General features: G+C 36.1%; 2 protein-coding genes across 3 annotated transcripts; one reads left to right on the forward strand and one right to left on the reverse strand.

Moving 5' to 3' along the window:
• Positions 1-937: 937 nt before the first annotated feature.
• On the reverse strand, positions 938-7,540 carry LOC121861329 (lethal(2)neighbour of Tid protein-like). Of its 2 annotated transcripts, none has more exons than XM_042358980.1 (9): positions 7,392-7,540; positions 6,439-6,642; positions 5,563-5,673; positions 5,043-5,179; positions 4,141-4,301; positions 3,391-3,511; positions 2,645-2,850; positions 2,007-2,204; positions 938-1,430 (listed from the first exon to the last, which is right to left on the reverse strand). In XM_042358980.1, the coding sequence occupies exons 2-9, from the start codon at positions 6,632-6,634 to the stop codon at positions 1,259-1,261; spliced, it is 1,302 nt and encodes a 433-aa protein (XP_042214914.1). In that variant the 5' UTR covers positions 6,635-6,642; positions 7,392-7,540; the 3' UTR covers positions 938-1,258. The 2 variants fall into 2 exon arrangements, with proteins under 2 accessions (XP_042214914.1, XP_042214922.1); XM_042358988.1 differs by lacking the exon at positions 7,392-7,540 and adding an exon at positions 6,890-7,193.
• Positions 7,541-7,647: 107 nt separating this feature from the next.
• On the forward strand, positions 7,648-15,269 carry LOC121861347. The gene is made up of 5 exons (XM_042358999.1): positions 7,648-7,793; positions 9,439-9,526; positions 9,860-9,992; positions 13,105-13,326; positions 14,467-15,269. Exons 2-5 carry the CDS (start codon positions 9,447-9,449, stop codon positions 14,671-14,673), a joined length of 642 nt encoding a protein of 213 aa, XP_042214933.1. The 5' UTR covers positions 7,648-7,793; positions 9,439-9,446; the 3' UTR covers positions 14,674-15,269.
• Positions 15,270-18,336: the final 3,067 nt, after the last annotated feature.

Here is an 18,336-nt window from a genome sequence, read left to right on the forward strand (position 1 = left end):
TAACGAATTACCTCCCATAAGGATCTTCAATTCGGTTAACAAACAAAACTTCGATTAATGAAATCCTTACGAACAACACGTTTTGTTGTGAGCATCAGCTGATCAGCTGATGGGCTAGTCTGCCAATTCAGTAATCTGTTCTATGTTTACATTCGTTTCCAGTGGAGTAAATGTCAAGAAAGTTGCTCTTTAATATTTGTGCATTTTTTATATTAAAATTATTGATCATTTTAACATTTATTTAACATATTGATAATATATGCAGTACAGTACAGGGAACTAATTTTTTGTGCGCCCATCAGCCACTTGACTCAGCCACCGGGCGTCAGTTGGGCTTTGTTGACAGTGGAGTGAACAACTATTTTGTTGGTGTCTTGAATATTTTTGCATTTTTACATTGAAATTATTGGTCATTCTGAAATTTAGTTAACATATTGATAATATATAGTGCAGTGCAGTGTTGATTGAAAAAAATAATCTTGAATTACACCTTGTGAACTTCAAATTTTAGTGGTGAAATGACGGCATCAAGCATGGGTCCCCTGAAAGGTGATTTCTCCTCCATCCCCACTTCCTTCTCTTCTCCCTTCTCCTCCACCCCCACTTCTAATTCCCAACATTATCATCAACCAGGAACCTTCTACATACACACCTCAAAGTAAGTGTACTTTACTGCATTTTTTTTTACTTTGTATGTACTTTTTGGTGAGCTGGAACCCAATATCCCATTGAAACAATGGATTCGGTTAACAAAATTTTTGGTTAATGAATGACCCTCTGGAACGAATTGTGTTCGTTAACCGAGGAACCACTGTAAAGACTTCAGAACTCTTGACATTCCCCTATAAGTGACGTCCTCCCCACCATAACTTCTTTCACTCTGTTCTACTAAAGTATTTGGTTCTTGGTTTTTCCCCCGGCTCTCCTATTTATCTGACCAACTTAAAAAAAAAAAAAAAAAAGCATCAACAAACACCCTGGAAATTATTTACTCATTGCCAATACTGTACTGTGCTAAAATGTTCAAATAAGTGCACTTACCTGTATTTTACTTAGGCAAATCTAATGGATGGACTGAGAGATAGACTTAAAAGAATGTTTTCATAAAAGCCAAACACTGTAACAGAGTACAGTCATAACTCATCAATATTTCATAATTAAAGTAAATTTAAATCTTGAATAATGTATTTCAAATAATCAACAGGTAAAATTTTAGTTCAAGAAGATTAATGAAGCAAAATGTGCACCAACAACTTTATTAATTGGTCTTCTCAAGTGCTCTCTTAAGTTTCTCTGTGCGCTTATCTGTAGGACGGTTGTGGTAGATGCCAGCCAGGACGGTGAGGTGACAGCAGTGGAGCAGTGCAGAGCTCCACCAAGTGGAAGGGTAAGTGTTCCAACACAACTCAGTAACACCAAGTATCAAAAGCCTGAAATGAAAAATTATTAATAATAAAATTAATTTTTACTAATACTTGACCATAGTTTCCTTCCATCTAAACATTAAACATTATTACAAGAGTAGAGTTTGGGTTAAATAAAATTATAAATAATTTAACAAGAATAATACTGTACAGTACAGTACATCCTTTAAACCTTCCCTAACATTATTGTAAAGTAAAATTAAATAATCAGAGAGATCAGCTTGGTTCAGGAACTTGTTGTTGTGATCACTGTTTAACACGAATGTGAGGCTGAAGGACCTCATGTATCTGGCAACAACTGAAAGTCACTCCCACAAACTTTTAGTGTTAGTTTGTAATAAGTTGTATTGTGTGAAGCAATATAGACAGAGCCTATGTTAAAATAAGCACACCATTATCCACCCCAAATTGTGCTATGATTCAGAAATTAACATGAAAAACTGTTGGAGGAGATTTAACAAAGTGACCATCCAAATGTTGTTAAGATTTTTGCATTGCCTGAGTGTTTCATAATTCTTTTCCATGCATTTCAGGTAACTCATCATTGGCATTATCTACAACAAATTACAATAAAGATCTTACCTAAAAGTCACACTGAAACGTGTAGTCCACAACATGTATGGGAGGGTGTGGAAGTACCAGATATAAAACTGGTAGTGAAGGGAGCGACTTGCTGCAATCCCTATCAAGTTGCTCACGAACAGTGGTAGTATGAAGAGCTGGCACCCCATTTCTGAGTCTATGCCAATATTCTGTAGTGTGGCATAGCTGGCCAAGTACCTAAATAAAATATATCAATGAAATGTTACTACTTGTATATCCTTTAAAATATATACAGTACAGTATATGTGTGTGATAGTGCTGAACCCAATAAAATTGAATGTAATACACTTACAAAACCAAATTTCTTTCCACTATATGGGACAAGGACACTTTTTAGTTGGGGTACTGCAGAAATTTACACATCCTAGGTAATACATCCATTATGCTGATTATCACAGCTTAATGAAGTAACTATATACAATACCAAGTTTAAAACAGGTTGATTTATCCTGGGCATAAAATGACAAAGTGATGGACTCTATATACTGTAATATTCCCATGACAGTGCATGACTCAACTTGCACTTTTTGGATGGGGAGTCCAAGGGATTGACAATAGAGTTATGATGCCCCTTATACACAGGTTCATCTAAATACACAAAACTGTACTTTCATTACCTGTTCCAGTGGGTGAATGCAAAGACGACGAGAAGAGCCACATGTACAGCTAACAGGAGTAAGTGGAACCAGGGATTTACAAATGTTTCCTCAGATAAGAATCTCCAGTTGACCGTCCATTCAAAGAGGAATACACGGCCAATGTCAAAAGACATTTTTAAGTATCCTATTGGATTTTTTATGAGGAAAGGTGCCCCTAACACCAACTGTAGGAGAATTTAAGAAGTAAAATCAGTGGAAAAGACATTTATATATTTTGTTTAAAACACACACCGGTGCCAGTCTTCTCTATGAGTTCACATTGTTTCAGCAAGTACATAAATAGTGTAGGTATACAAAGACAAACAGTAAGTTGATGCCATCAAGGATAGCCCAAGAAAGTTGTTAAAGGTCGACTTTCTCCAAATTTTAAATAATTCTTCCTCGGGCAATGCCCAACCCATGTGCTAAATTTCAGTCAAATAAGTCTTCCCATTCTTTGGATCTTGTGTTTACACACAGGCATATGTTCACCCACTTACTCTCCTCCTCCACATGCAACTATAATGTATAACACTTGGAAAGATTCACAGTAATGTGTACTGTATGTCAACTCTGGATATCAAACCTAAAACAAATATAAAACTTCAGTTTTTCTTCATTTACTCTCTACATCTTTTAAAATAAGTACAATTTCAAATACAGTGTCATAGCAACTTGGAATCCCTGATATGACCCCTTAATACAACTTTAAACTAAGAATTTACCTGAGTTCCTGCACAGATAATGAGCTGCTTGATGGTATCCTTTATACCAAGGCAATGGAAGTAAGCCAACAAGAGGGCTGGGGCAAAAAGTAAGATGTTCATCTTAATAGACACTGCTAAACTGTAAAGAAACAAAATTTCATATTGCAAAAATAACTTTGAGACAATTCTTAAGCAACAAACTAGGTTGTAAGATGGAAAATTATCAAAATTCTAAATATGCAAATCAATCAATCTACCACGGAATGCAGCACCTCCTCCATTTTTGTTGTAAATTATTCCCACACATTAAGAATATCAAAGAGCCAATATTAATTAATCCATCATTTATTTTTTTTTAATACTCTCCACACTGATAGACTTGTTATATGACAATCACTCATAGCGGGACTACACTGTGAAAAAAACATCAAATGGAAGCACCCATGTCTTATTGGGAAATACGTTTCAGGTAGGGAAAATTTGGGTCAACTGGGGAATTTTCAGACAAAGTACACCACTATACAGGTATATGTCCTGTAATAATAATAATAAATACACTGAAAATTATGAAAATTGTACAGTAGAGCCTAAAATGCACCTCTGAGCATCCTGGGTGGCCATTAAAATATACTATATCTTAAGCTTTATCTCATAAAAAGAAAACACGGTATCCTTTATTCCGAGTTAACACAAAAAATATTTACCGGTACATTAAATTAAATATCACACAATACTGTACCTAAAAATTCCAAACGTGACTTTCCTTACCTGTAAAAGAGGCTTCCCAGAGACCAATGGTTGTCTATAAAGAAGTTCATAGCAGCATAGAAAAACATCATAGCCACCGGGTCATTAAACAAGCGCAGCACAAAAATGGAGTGGACCCGGTAAGAGGTGCAGCACAAAAATATCAGAATATATGGTGGGAGCTGCAAAGTGGAAAAATAAATGAGAGAAGCTTTACATAGTTGAGTGATGTAAAATCTCATGTTAAGTTTAAGTTCTGGCTTATGTTCCATTTACAATTGAGTGACAAAAGAAGGAAAGAGTAAAATAAGACTAAAAGGAAAGTTACAAGAATGATAAAAGACTTTAAAAATATTAATAAAAGCAATTAAAAAATGAGGAGGGAGGGAAAGGGTGTCTCATATTTTCAAGGACAAGAAAAATCAAGAAAACATATGAAAATGGCAGTTAATAATGAAAGAAAGGCTATATTGTACAGTTAAAAGGGGATATAAAGAGTACAGTAGAAGGGGAAAATACTTTGAACAACAGAAAATTGTAACAGATGAGAGGGGCAGTTTAGGACAGGATGTAATGAAGAATGTCAAAGTAAATGATGGAAAATAACAAGGAAGGAAAGAGTGAAACTGGCTATTAGTAAGGTGAAAAATTACTGAATGCTGTCCAGAATTTTTTTTGGGAGAATTTGCAAATTTGGTTTATGTGGAATACAGTTCAGCAACATGGAAACATTGTTATGGACTAAATGTTGAAAACTGAGTGAGAAATATGGCAGTAAGCAAAAAAAATTAACAAACAGCTATGGATGAAAAGTATGGAATGTGTAACAATACTCAGATTCATGAATGTTGCTAATAATAAATGCCAATTTTTGTTACAAGGTAAAAATATGAAGATAGGTAGAGTAAGGTTTAAAAATATACCTTTCTGCTCTTGTGAAATATTCTGAAGACCAGCATCAAAGTGATGATATAGAAGGCAGCAAAAATGTACTGTGCAAGGCGGATATTGGTGCCTCTGCTAGTCAGGTGATATAACCCCAAGAACATGTACACAAAACCTGTGAAACAAAAGTAATTTAGCACCAGACCATGAATGAACTCATTATTTATCAATAGAGTACAGTACTTAAACGAGTATACTAAAAGACTTCTGCTATATACACTGAACATATATCTGGCTCCTGATACACCTCTATTTTACCTGGTCATTTCCCAAAGTTAGGCAGTTTGTCTTTTATCACATTTTCTTGACAATTTCCAGCATACACATACTCCTGAGACAACCCGGACCTTTCCACAGTCTTTGATTCACACTTCCCATACATGTTCAATACTCTGTTAATCCACTGTACAGTACATTTGGCTTTCCTCTCTAACAGACCCAGTCATCACACTCGTATTCTCTCTTTACTGGAAGAGATAAGTGAGCGTCTAACTTTACCAGCTGGGTAAACAAGGGGTCCTGTGTCTCCCCGTAGCTTAGTGTAGTCCGTCGTGCCGTTCACCACTCCCTCCACCTCCTGCATATATGCTATCCAATCTATCTCTGTATCTGAAAAAATATAAAATAAATAAATAACTCATAAGCATGGGGGTAACTTTATCAAACCTGATGATTCACCTTAGTGTGCACAATAAAGTGATATGAAACACTAAAAATCAATGTGAATGTTTAGACTACTTCTGTACTGTACAGTATACTGCTCTGTAGTGTGTTTGCATGGAGATATGAGCATATATAGTATCTTTGGATTTGTTATCATCTCCATTTTCTGTCACTTCCTACACTTGTTTTCCCTTGTAATTAAAGAATCTAGTGGCAGTTGTAATGTGAGGGGGAGCAGGAGGGCCATGGATACTCCCAAACTTAAATATTATCACTATCATTTATGACTAGTGTGATAATCTATACAAAGCTGTAACTTGCTGTACTGTCCGCAACTTAACAGACACATTTGTTTTGAAGTTGAAATACTCTACAGTATGCAGTGTAAGTATCATCATAAAACAATGATGATAGCACTTATACATTGTATATGCATTTTATTACTTTCCTTATAGTGTACTATTTATTGTTGTACAGTATAAACATATACATTATAAAGTACCTCTACAGTATTCATATTGTAAAACGTTTTATTCATGGGAATGGCAATTTGAATCTTATAGTAGGATCAGTTATGACTTTTCAAAGAGACAAAGTTTTATTTACAGTATTTCCCACAGTATCTAAAATAACTTAAAAGAACTCAATCTTAATAATATTAATAAATTAAAAGAAAAGCCATCACTCTTCATACCCAAGCCTAATGCTTACATTTCACATTGTGGATAATCATAATGTTGACAACTATCTCTGCCACCAGGAACACAATAGCTGATAGCCAAAAGTATTTTGGTTCTACAATAAGGCCAATAATGAAGTCTTTCCTGAAGTATTCTTGTCTCAGATGATTCATTTTCTCCAAAAATGATGGACGTTTCTTCTTTTTATTCTTTTCTGATGGCGGCATGTTGAAATCTGTTAGATGAGACAGTCGTTAGATTTACAGCCAATATACTTGCTATCTGCAACTGTATAGTATTTTACCTCAAGAACATCCAAAACCAGGTGGAGGGATTACAATGTTCAAAATATCCTGTACTATTTTGTCAATTTACTAGTCATGAGCATACATCTACATCAATACATTAGCTCCTGGGGATACCATATTGTGTTATTTACATTATATTATTTGTCGTAGATAATATGAATCAACCAAACTTACCTTCCTAGGATGGAAGTACTGTACAGTATATTATTTTATTAGGTTTGGCAGGCTGAAGGGGAAGCATTCGGTAAGTCGCTGGGATGCCATTGTCAACAGTTGAAGCACAAATATGGCTTTCTCAGGTGTCAAAACTTATTACTCAAAATTGTATCCAGGAAATACCACCAATACAAAGTTTACGAAAGTTGGAGTTCCTTCATCTGGTTTTGGATATTCTTGAGTTAAGAAACTAGTTTTCTTCACGTTATTGTTTTTAAACTGCTAGTTATGGATGGGGAGTGGGGTCCTCGAGTAACGTCAAAACTTCTGTACAGTCATGAAGAAGAGTAAAGGTAAGTTATTTCTTAACCTCATAAAAACCCTGATTCAAGTTCTCCTAAGCCTCGGTTAGTCTACGTAACAAGCTTAATGAAATAATATTTTACCTGAAGTTAACTTTATATAAACTGTAATATCCTCTACAACCTCACCTAACCATGATCAGAGAGCAACCACTTACACTTTACTGGAACAGACTTTTCCTCCGGCGCCTCACACCTCCTGTTGTTGACACTGGAGGCCGGGGGTGGTGTAAGGCGCCGCCAATAACAATGTTGTGGCACACACTTCAGGGGCACCCGGCACCTGATACTCCCTATCAGTTATAAAATTATAGATTATGTAAAAAAAATTATATAAAAAATTATTAAAACGATTGAGATTTATTTACATACAATTACCATCCAAAATACCATAGGAGAGTTCCCATGTGATGAGTAAAGTCAATGTGTTACCTTAACTTGTATACGCAACATTATACAAAAAAATAACAAGGTGTAATGGGAGCTGCCTGCTGGAGCCACTGGCCTGTGTATAGAAGGCCTTGGCTGAACCCACACGGATAAGAAACACAGTCCTGCTTGTGAGTTTAATAATAACATAAGGCTCTTGTTTTGTAAGACATGTAACTGAGTAGAAGGGAAATAAATGCTCATAGACGGTTAGGAGCAGGGGGGAAGGGGGGGGGGGCAAAAGTGTTTTAAATTTCTCAGTGTATTATTATGACAGTATACATAATGTAACACTCGAAACATATAAATATTTATCTGTATTTAAAAGGAAGATATTTTTGCTTTTAATTGCCCCACAACTTTTGCTTTTTTTTTAAATATACCTTTTAGGTTAGGTTAGGTTGAGTGGGGCAATCAAAAACAAATTTACCAAGAGGAATAATATTTTAGGTAATTATGTAGGACTAACCTGCGGCTGAAATTTATTGAAAACGATTATAAAAACGCCGGATTTTCACTGATATTTTATAGAGGACACAGTTGTAGTTTGTGCAAATGTGTTAAAAAAATTTTATTTTTAAAAATAAATATTACTTAACATTTGTGGGTCTGAAAAACAGACCTAAACAACCTAACCAAACAAACCTTCCTAACCTTACCTAACTTAGGAGCCTCCCAGTATATTAAACATAAAGAACTTACTATGATATGGTGGTGAAATTTGAGGCATTTTCTGGACGTGTGATGATACGGCCGCATCGGCGCTATGCAGCCCGAGTGGCGGAATGATTTATTGTGATGGCGGGAAACGACGAGCCACGTTGTTGAGGAAATAATGAACAAATTTCTTTCCAGTCTGAAAGCACTGGAATTCCTGCAGTGTGGACAGCCTATTTAAAAGAACAATGTCGTGGTCTTTGAACAATTGAAGGGTCTCGTTGTCTTTATCCCTAAATTCGCAAATTATGTCCATGTAAGACCGGCGACAACCTTCACACGACATGCTGAAAAACAAACTGCCCCGGTCGCAGTAAAAATGCCTCAGCTAAGCGCGGCCTCATTACTGCCCGGAAGACAAACTAGTGCGTGCCTAGGCACATAATTATCTAAGAAACGAAAAATTTGCACAATAAATGATTATCATATCAGAACCCACTGATGAAAATAATGTAAGAAAATAAACAGTAATAAAAATAACCTATCCGTGGGTTAGTCCTATATATTAACCTTATTTTAGTTCTAATTTGTCATTGACCTGTACGATTTGCAGCAGAATATATTGTACCTGTTTTGCATTATGTAAGTTTTTCTCAGACAATAACTATGTACGTACTGCTGTTTCATCTTGGCAAAAGTGTCAATGATTATTATTACTATACACTGAAGCAAAACATATGGGTCATAGAAATTAGACTACTGTACTGCATTATATAAATTTATCTCAGACAATAACCATACACTGCTGTTTCATCTTGGCAAAAGTATGAATGACTCCATCATCACTATTAGGATGCACAGAAGCAAAACATACGGTTCATTTTGTAAGTTTATCTCAGACAATAACCATGCACCACTGTTAAAGCACTCAGAGAGCTGGATGCACAAAGTGTCAAGTTTTACCCTGAAAAAGACATTCACTTTAAAACTGTTCTTTGCATCTATGATAGGATCATCAGGATTTTTTTTCTTATGTGTTTCTGTTGAAAGTTGTGATTTGTTATTTCACATTGCATTTCCAAACATCAGCCTTTATTAACCAAACAAACTGTCTTACAGGAAGAGATATGAGTGGAATGCGTGTAACTCTACTTCTGCTGGTGGCCTCGACTGGCTTCAGCATGTCTTGCCTAACTACTGCCTTCAGGTAAGTTCTTTTGGAAATACTGTCCAGTTTTGGGGTACTGTTGTGATTGACTGTCAAGATTTGTATACAGGAGAATATTATGACTTTCAATACAGGGTATTCTAAGATATGTTTAAAAATATTATTTGTAAAGTACTGTACTGTACTGTACTTGTATAAGTAAAATTAAGGTATTCAAGAAAATATTGTACAAACCTTGAGTTAACTGAATAATACAGTACAGTACAGTATTGTACAGAATATTGGAAGGTACAATATGCATCTGATATTGTGAGCTACTGTCTCAACAACTTTTAAAACTACAATATTGTGAAATAATTTTGTTTTTATTAGTACCTTGTCAAGCAGTGGTACAGAGAGCAAAATGCTGTATGACTTTCGCACAATCTCCTCCTTGGAAAACTGGCAAGAGTCCTCTGATACTGTTCGGACACCTGGAATGTCAAAAGGAGCGTTTGTCCTTCAGGTGAGTGCAGTACAACCATTGAAATATACTGTAATCTGGAACTAATTATAGTTATGTAAATAAAACTGTAACAATAAAGTAGGAGGATTTTGAGTGAATGTTGTTACAGAGGTCTACTGAGATTATTATACTGTACCCTGAACTCTAATACTCATATACAGTACAGTACTGTATTTTGATTGAAATCAGCTTTTTTTTCCTCATGAAGGGACATTGAAATTGTCTCCAAATATTAGAAAGAATCGTCCTGGAAAAAAACCACCTGACAGCTTTGCTGGCTATCCTTGGTTTAATTGCTTAACTGTTTACCATTGTTGTATACAGTACTGTACTGCACACCATACTTATATACCCACATTGTCTACATTCACACTGAACTGTATTCCTGCATAGTTTATATACATGCCTATGTAATTGTAAACCTGTATTATTATTATTACAGTACCTTACCTATAAAAAGCTTCCTGCACTTCCTACCAACCTTGTAACATCTCTTTAATACTATAAAAGAAACAAGGAAAACAAGAAAGTAGAGTAGATGGAATTCACTGTGGGATATGCAAGTAAATAATAAATACAACAGACACTTAAGTGAAATTTAATAATATGGGAAATTCTGTCCACAAAAACTGATATCCCTTAAAACTGAGGTGTTTATTAATCTCCAATTCTCTATTTCTATGATAATGTTAAATGTTTTATGTTCTTTCAAATTTAGATTTACCAAATAGACATAAATTTGAAGAAAAAATAATTAGCCAAAGTACCAGTAACCCTAACCTAACCAAACCATAATCTATAATCACAGTCTCTAGTATTTTTTGTGTAGTGATGTAGAGCTGAGGGGAGAGGAGTGAAGAGCCGGTCATGGGAGAGACGTGAGAGTACTACACATGTCAACTTTCTTATCAGGAGTGTCATTATGTAACTGGTCTATGAGAATTTTTTGTGGCCAAGTTTCAGGTTTTTTTTTTTCCCCATCTGATTAGTATATATCCACTAAAGACTTAAAACACCTGTCATTTCACACGGTCATCCAAGAACTAAAGTAGAAAATGGTAGACTGACCTAGACTGACAAATGGTTGAGAGTAGCCTTGGGTGTTATATATTGATTGAACTAATATGTTTCGAATAAGACCTCTAGCTTCTAATAGCAAACAATATGGTGATCAGTGCATCTAAAATAGACTAGCATTATGGGTTTGTTTGAGGACACCAACTTCCAGTCAGTAGTCTTGTATTACCCTGTACTACTATGTTATAGAATCTGCCTGGGTAGAGGGCAAAACTCAGACATTTCTCTAATTACTGTATTCTCAAATTTCACTCTAAAGTGTGCTTTACATTGCAACAAAATTGTAAAAGATAAATTTAGGAAAGAAGGAATCGCATACCTGAATACCCCTGTAATATACTATTATATAAGTGTTCGTTATAAACTTATTTTAGCATATATTTTACAGTAATTTATTTTAATACATGAAGAGAAAATTACTTGTATTATCTTCTCTACCTAATATGTCACTGGAGCTGAACTATTAATTTTTACTTTGCCTAATACAGTACAGTATATAATAATAATAATAATAATTAACGGTTTATTGAAAAAATTCTGCAGCCCGAAGGCTGAAAATATACATTGGACATAAATGACTTATTACATACTGTATGATATATATGGACACAAAGTAGTACCTTCAGCTGTGTATTATTATATTTCTCTTATATTACTCCATTAATTATGTATAGTAAAGTATTACAGAACATGTATTAATTCTATGTAATATTCCATTTTTTGTGCACTATGTTATGTATATAAATTATCATATTTATACTTTATGTATTCAGCTTGTGAATGCTGGCATCTGTACATCCCAGCGCGCAGTAATACATAGAGAGAGTGAAGACAGAGTCTTCGTGGTATTGAAGCGAGCTCCTGGGTCCTACTGTATATATATCTCCCGTACGAGAATAGAACCTACTTTTAAGATAACAAGTGTTTGTGTATACCCTCAGTAGTATAGAACATTTTGTGGGTATCCAAGACACACGTCAGACATACATTGGTGGTTTAACAAAAGCCTTCATTAGAGAAAGGTAAAGGAACATACAGTGAACATACAGATTAATGTAGGTGTTGAACAATAAACTTGTAGTGTAGTAACTCCCTCCCAGATGGTGTTAGGAGGAACTCACGTGGTGTAGTAGTTCCCTCAGATGGTGTTATGAGGGACCTGGCGTGGTGTAGTAATTCCCTGGCAGATGGTGTTATGAGAGGCCTCACGTGGTGTAGTAATTCCCTCACAGATGGTGTTATGAGGGACCTCACGTGGTGTAGTAATTACCTCACAGATGGTGTTATGAGGGACCTCACGTGTAGTAATTACCTCACAGATGGTGTTATGAGGGGCCTCACGTGGTGTAGTAATTCCCTCACAGATGGTGTTATGAGGGACCTCACGTGGTGTAGTAATTCCCTCACAGATGGTGTGATGAGGGACTTGACGTGGTGTAGTAATTCCCTCACATATGGTGTTATGAGGGACATGTGGTGTAGTAATTCCCTCACAGATGGTGTTATATGAGTGAGGTTTGGTCTTAGGCCTTCCAATCGTAGACGGATTAACACATCGCTGGTTGTTGTTGGGTCTCACGGGCCGTTATCACTGGGTACCTGGGACCTCACTGTGTGAAGGTTAACTTGGGTACGACTGTTACTGTTGAGTTGTTCTCACTGACTTAAGCACTGTCCACCACTGTTCACCTCTGTTTAACACTGGTTCCGTTCCTTTCCTAAATGAAATTATAACTTCTGGCGAGAACTTGTTGATATTCCGGTGGGGAGGAGGGTTCAGGGGAGGGGGTTGGTATGGGCCAACTTAACAGTTGACCTGGCTGCTCCGAGAGGAGCGCCAGGTACGTCTTGACCCTTCGGTGGTCAAGGATGCTGTATTTTCATCTCTGTGTTGAAAAACTACCACAGCAATATTATCTTCTTCATATAAAAGGGTTTCTCTTTAGAACTGATAAAACTATATTTACAGTACTGTAATATTTGATAATTTCCCAGTAAATTAATAAATTTTAAAGCATTTCTCTCAACTTTCCAGAAATCACAGTTATTCCAGAGAGCAGTGATGTTCTCCATGATCAACCCACAGCCTAATGGTGCTGGGTTTGTGGGGTTTGTTAACCACGATAAATGGAACTTGAGCTATTTTTCTGGAATAGAGTTGAAAGTCCGTGGTCAGGGAGAAAACTACATTTACAAGGTCAACTTCAAGCACAAGGGGCAAGGTGATGGAAGTATATCCTATGAAGCTTTCTATGAGGTAAGAGTAGTCTTCTAAAACCTCAAGTTTATCATTCATACACCTCAAAAATAATTCTTAATGGGATGGTTACTGTACAAATGGAGGATAAAATATATTCTTTGGGTAAATATCAGGGGTGGTACCCTTGACTGCTAATTATATACATTACTGTATTTTATGTGTGTAAATCTTATTGTATCTCATAATAAAACATGGTGGATATTCACTATCTACTCTTAAATACAGTACTGTACTATATTACAGTATCATCTTTCTATAATCTTCAGTCAAACTACAGGGGATGAACTGTAACTGAACTACTTATCAAAAATGTGCAGAGTTCCTAATGCAGTACTGTATTAGTGAAAATTCTATATTATGCTGTTTTCTTAGTGTCACTTTTATCTTTTACTTAGCAATTTATTCAGCTATCTGGGGAGGAAACTGTTACAACAATTGGAAATCATTCATATCAATTTTGTCATTCCTCTAGGAAAATAGTGTGTGAAATTCTTATAATCTGAGGCATCCAAGTTCTGTACAGTACTGTACAAGTTTAAATGGTTTTGTTGGTCTAACTTTGACTGATAATGTATGAGTGTTCTTTGCATTTTAAGCAATCTTTGAAGAGCGAGAGTTGTAATTAAGGGAACAGTACAGGAAGTAACTACTCATTTAAGAGGATAAATTATTATACACGATGTATCTTTGTAGTGTCTGCTTGGCTGTAGATGTAGGCAAGAAAAGTTTATAGCAAGTAATGTACAGTAATTCATTTTCTAATCACAGGTTTTGTCATTTCATTTTTATCATTAAAATATTTCACATTCTAAGGTGGTGTTCATTAAATTTGTAGAAGATAAGTTGTACAGTATTGATACAGTATTTGCTTCAAGAGGACTGTTGTATGTGAGGTCAAACAACAATTCCCCCTTCATTAATACAGTACTACAGTAAATAGAAATGGGCTTGAGAAGTTTATAATACAGTACTTCATATATGCAGTTATAGTTAGTAAGATGCATCCATTTTTCTTCTGTTCTATATTCAATAAACTCAGTCCAAGTACTGTGCTGTACCTATAACATTGTTATATTGTATTGTTTTGGTGAAAATAGTTTAAATTCTAATGATAACATCGTCTTTTTTTTTCTTCAGATCCCGAAGAACGAATGGACAGTAGTAACGTTACAATTCAACAAGTTCAAACCTTATTTCCGAGGGGTTGAAGTCCCTGGTGCTGAGCCCTTGGACACCTCCGACATTACCTCTACCATACTGCAGATAGTGGGTGGTGTATACAGTGACTTCAAGCAGAGTGGCAGTTCTTCACTTGAAATTGATTACATCCAAGCTGTGGAATAATGGAGAAGAAAATACAGCAAGAAATCATATATTTTTTAACTAACAACTGTCATATATACATTACAGGACTACCTGTATATAGTACTATTTGCAATAAATGGTGCTTGTGCAGCATTAGCTATTTCATACAAACTCGTTAGGATGTTAAATAATTTGCAAACTATTGTACTGTATAGATTTAGCATAAGTATGGTGATGGAATGATTGTCATGCTGGGTTCGAGAGTCCTTTGGGCATAGATTAAATCCTTATTGTGATAAATATCTCGAGTGAGCCAGTACCAGTAGTTTAACCATATCAGCACTGGCTTCTTGTAGAAACCCAACTGGCTCATAAATATCCCGACTGGGAAGATATAAATATCATGTCTTAACCTGTTTCTGATATACCTGATGCCAGGCCCAAGTGATGGACACCCTGGGTTGATTTGTAATTTCCACTGTGTATTAGGCAAGTGTAGTTTGAGTACAGGTCACGTTGTCAGGTCACAATTTTGTGTGTGCAGTATATAATTGCAGTGATAAAGTAGGTTGACAAAATTTCTGTAATGTATTGTATTATGGAAACGGTTAAATATAATGTTTTTAAGAGCATTAGCTCTGCTTTTGTATACAGTATCCCTAGTGTAAAGCATTTCAATTACAGAGAGTGGGAGGGCACAAGCAGGATCCTGCCAAAACATGCCAAGAAAAATAGTCGGAATGTCTATATAACTCTGTTGAAGCTACTGTCTCACATGCCAACTCAGTAAACACACCACCCACGCTTATTTAAAGCACAAAGTCGATGAAAGTGAAACCCAGAGAGAGAACAGTTCCTCAACAATATTGTCTCGAGGAATACGTCAAATTCCATCCTTACCCAAAATAGAAAAATACTAGTTGAGCTACATGCCCAGTGCAAATTTGATGACATTTTTGTTAACCAAATTAATATTCTTGTCTTAAATGAAAAAAAATGCGTTACTTGTCCACACCTCTGGACCTCGAAGAATCTACACAAGTCGTATCTAATTTAAGTCGATTAAATATGTTCTCCCATCTCCATTTGGTACAAATAATAAACTTGCATTCCAATGAGGCCTAATAATTAATACTCACGATACTGGGTAAGGTTGAGATTAAACGTAAGGTCGATGTTTAATTACAGTCTTACCTCGAGATGTGAGGAAAGGAAAGAGAGAGTGAGATAATTAAAGTATAGATAATAAGGTAAAAGTAGAGATAACAAAGTTAATAGAGATTGATATGTAGACAGAAAACAAGGAAAAATTACCAGAGAAAGACATTAAGACGAATTAGAAAAAAACGAAGATTGACATTAAATATATTTATAGATAAATAGACAAAAATTAGAGATAAATGATGACAGAAAATAAGTTACAGAATAAGAGGTCTCGGATGACTATCTGAATCCGGCCTCAATTCACAATTGAACAACAAGCAAACAAGTCGATGCCGCTAGATGTTGTTCAAGCAGTTGTGTTAATACTAGAAACACAAAGGGCCACCATATTGGTGCATGCACTGCGGCCCCTCAGCTACTCGGAGAGACTGAAGCGCCTGAACTTGCCTAGCTTGTACTACAGACGGGCGAGGGGAGATCTGACTGAGGTGTACAAGCATCTCAGAGGGCACTACTCAGTCTAGTGTCCTTACCTGGAGCTGGCAGACGCTCGCCCCACAAGAGGACACAGCTCAAGGTTAAAGAAGCCGCAAGTCCCGATAACTGTGAAGGGTAAATTTTTCGGAGTGAGAGTTGTGAACTCTTGGAACAATCTGCCAGAGAGTGTGGTGAAGGCACCGAGTGTGAGCTCTTTCAAGACCAGACCTGACCAACAATGGAGCAGGTTCAGATACATTCAGGAGCCAGTGCATGCCCAGTACTTGCCAACAGACGTAAACGATCGCCCAAGCGGCTAACGAGCTGATCAGTGGTGAAGAGGATAAAAGTAAAAGTAAAGTTTCTTCTAAGACGCTGTGTTACTATGACTCCACTCGCTGGTCTAGCCTTATAGCTGTCTCATCCATCAATCTGTTTATTTTACTGACCTTGGCTGGTATATCTACATGTATCCATTTACTGTTCATCTTCTTTCTATGCATAGTATATAATGTCTTCTTAAGTCTATCAATCTTGTTGGTTAACAGAAGCTTCATGGGAGGGTTTCACATTTAACGGACTTCCTATACATATACAGAAGGACTTCCTATACATATACAGAAGGACTTCCTATACATATACAGAAGGACTTCCTATACATATACAGCCTCCATACATTATCATGCCAATGTTGAGCTCTTGAAGCGACAGCTTAAGAATAAGCTTCTCTTTAAACAACCAGGCGCAATAAGCGTCCAAGTGATACTGACAAAAGGTTTTCATTGGCATGTTTATTGTTAAGGCACAAAAATAAACTAGTGATCTAAAATACCGAAAGTCAAAGAACAGGAGTCCGTTATAAAAAGGCTCACACAGGAGGTATACGTGGAAATGGATTGTGATGACCGTAGATTTGCACCTAAATAAAACTAATTATTTATTATTATTATTATTATTATTATTATATATATATATATATATATATATATATATATATATATATATATATATATATATATATATATATTATATATATATTACCTTTAAGCATAAAGTCTTAGGGCAGCCTTTATGCCACCTTCGCTCTATATCTGTGTCGAAACTTAAATAAACCAGTTGTTGTGACGTCTCCAATTAGGGGAATATTGTCACCTGAACATTTTAATGAATCTACAGTAGATCCAAGTACAGTAATCTATATAAGGTGACAGTATAATACATGTGCTTTAACCTGTAGCAGTAATGTACCCAAACCCTGTCCAGTCTAGTCATATACTGTACACGTAAAGGTGATGCCTTAAACTAGACATGACGGTAATGTACTTTAATCTGCATTTCTAAAGCACCTTAACTTTGATTCTATACATGAACCCAAAAAACCTAATCTAGTATAGGATGTAAAAAAAAAAGTGGTGCCGTAACCTAGATATGGTCGTATTGTACAAAAAAATATGCCCAATTCTAACTAAGCCACCCACTAGAGATGCGTGTAGTGATCACTTGAAGGATGCTGTCCGCGATATAAACAAAATGACGCTCCCCCTTTTTTATTAGTAATTTGTTTATCAGTGTGAGCAAAAACAGCTCCGAGTCCTTGATCTTGTTGACATGAGTGGCAATGGCTGCACTTCAACGCGACCTCTGAGTGAGTCAACGCTTGTATATACGGTGGGTTGACTGTACTTTTGTAGCGCACGTAGTCGCTTACTGGGATGTTGGCATACTACAGCAGGAACCGGTGTGAGGTGGTTTACTCGGCGCACCCCCACAGACACACGTACGTTTACAGTTTACACACACACACACACACACTACGTGCATTTACAAATACATTCATAAACATTAAATCATAAGAACTCAAATGTACTCATATAAAACACAGAAACACAAACATGGCCATTTATACTCACAAGTAGTTATAACCTACGTAAGCACGCGCATACACAAATGTAAACACAAACACATAAGTCAGGGTTATATACTTTGTCCATCATATCGACGGTAGACAGACGGCCTTGAATTTTAGTCATTAAACAAATTCTGTGCATTATTCTACGTCTG

This window comes from Homarus americanus, unplaced genomic scaffold (genome assembly GCF_018991925.1).
Source record: "Homarus americanus isolate GMGI-L3 unplaced genomic scaffold, GMGI_Hamer_2.0 scaffold40248, whole genome shotgun sequence".
Lineage (NCBI taxonomy): Eukaryota > Metazoa > Arthropoda > Malacostraca > Decapoda > Nephropidae > Homarus > Homarus americanus.

Bases quoted from the DNA above. Each gene is read 5' to 3' on its own strand.
- LOC121861347 (XM_042358999.1), top strand. From the start codon at position 9,447: ATGAGTGGAATGCGTGTAACTCTACTTCTGCTGGTGGCCTCGACTGGC. The intron at 9,527-9,859 runs GTAAGTTCTTTT...TGTTTTTATTAG, and splicing joins TGCCTAACTACTGCCTTCAG to TACCTTGTCAAGCAGTGGTA. The intron at 9,993-13,104 runs GTGAGTGCAGTA...TCAACTTTCCAG, and splicing joins AAGGAGCGTTTGTCCTTCAG to AAATCACAGTTATTCCAGAG.
- LOC121861329 (XM_042358980.1), bottom strand. From the start codon at position 6,634: ATGCCGCCATCAGAAAAGAATAAAAAGAAGAAACGTCCATCATTTTTG. The intron at 5,674-6,438 runs GTAAGCATTAGG...ATATTTTTTCAG, and splicing joins GATTATCCACAATGTGAAAT to ATACAGAGATAGATTGGATA. The intron at 5,180-5,562 runs GTAAAGTTAGAC...TTTGTTTCACAG, and splicing joins ACCCCTTGTTTACCCAGCTG to GTTTTGTGTACATGTTCTTG.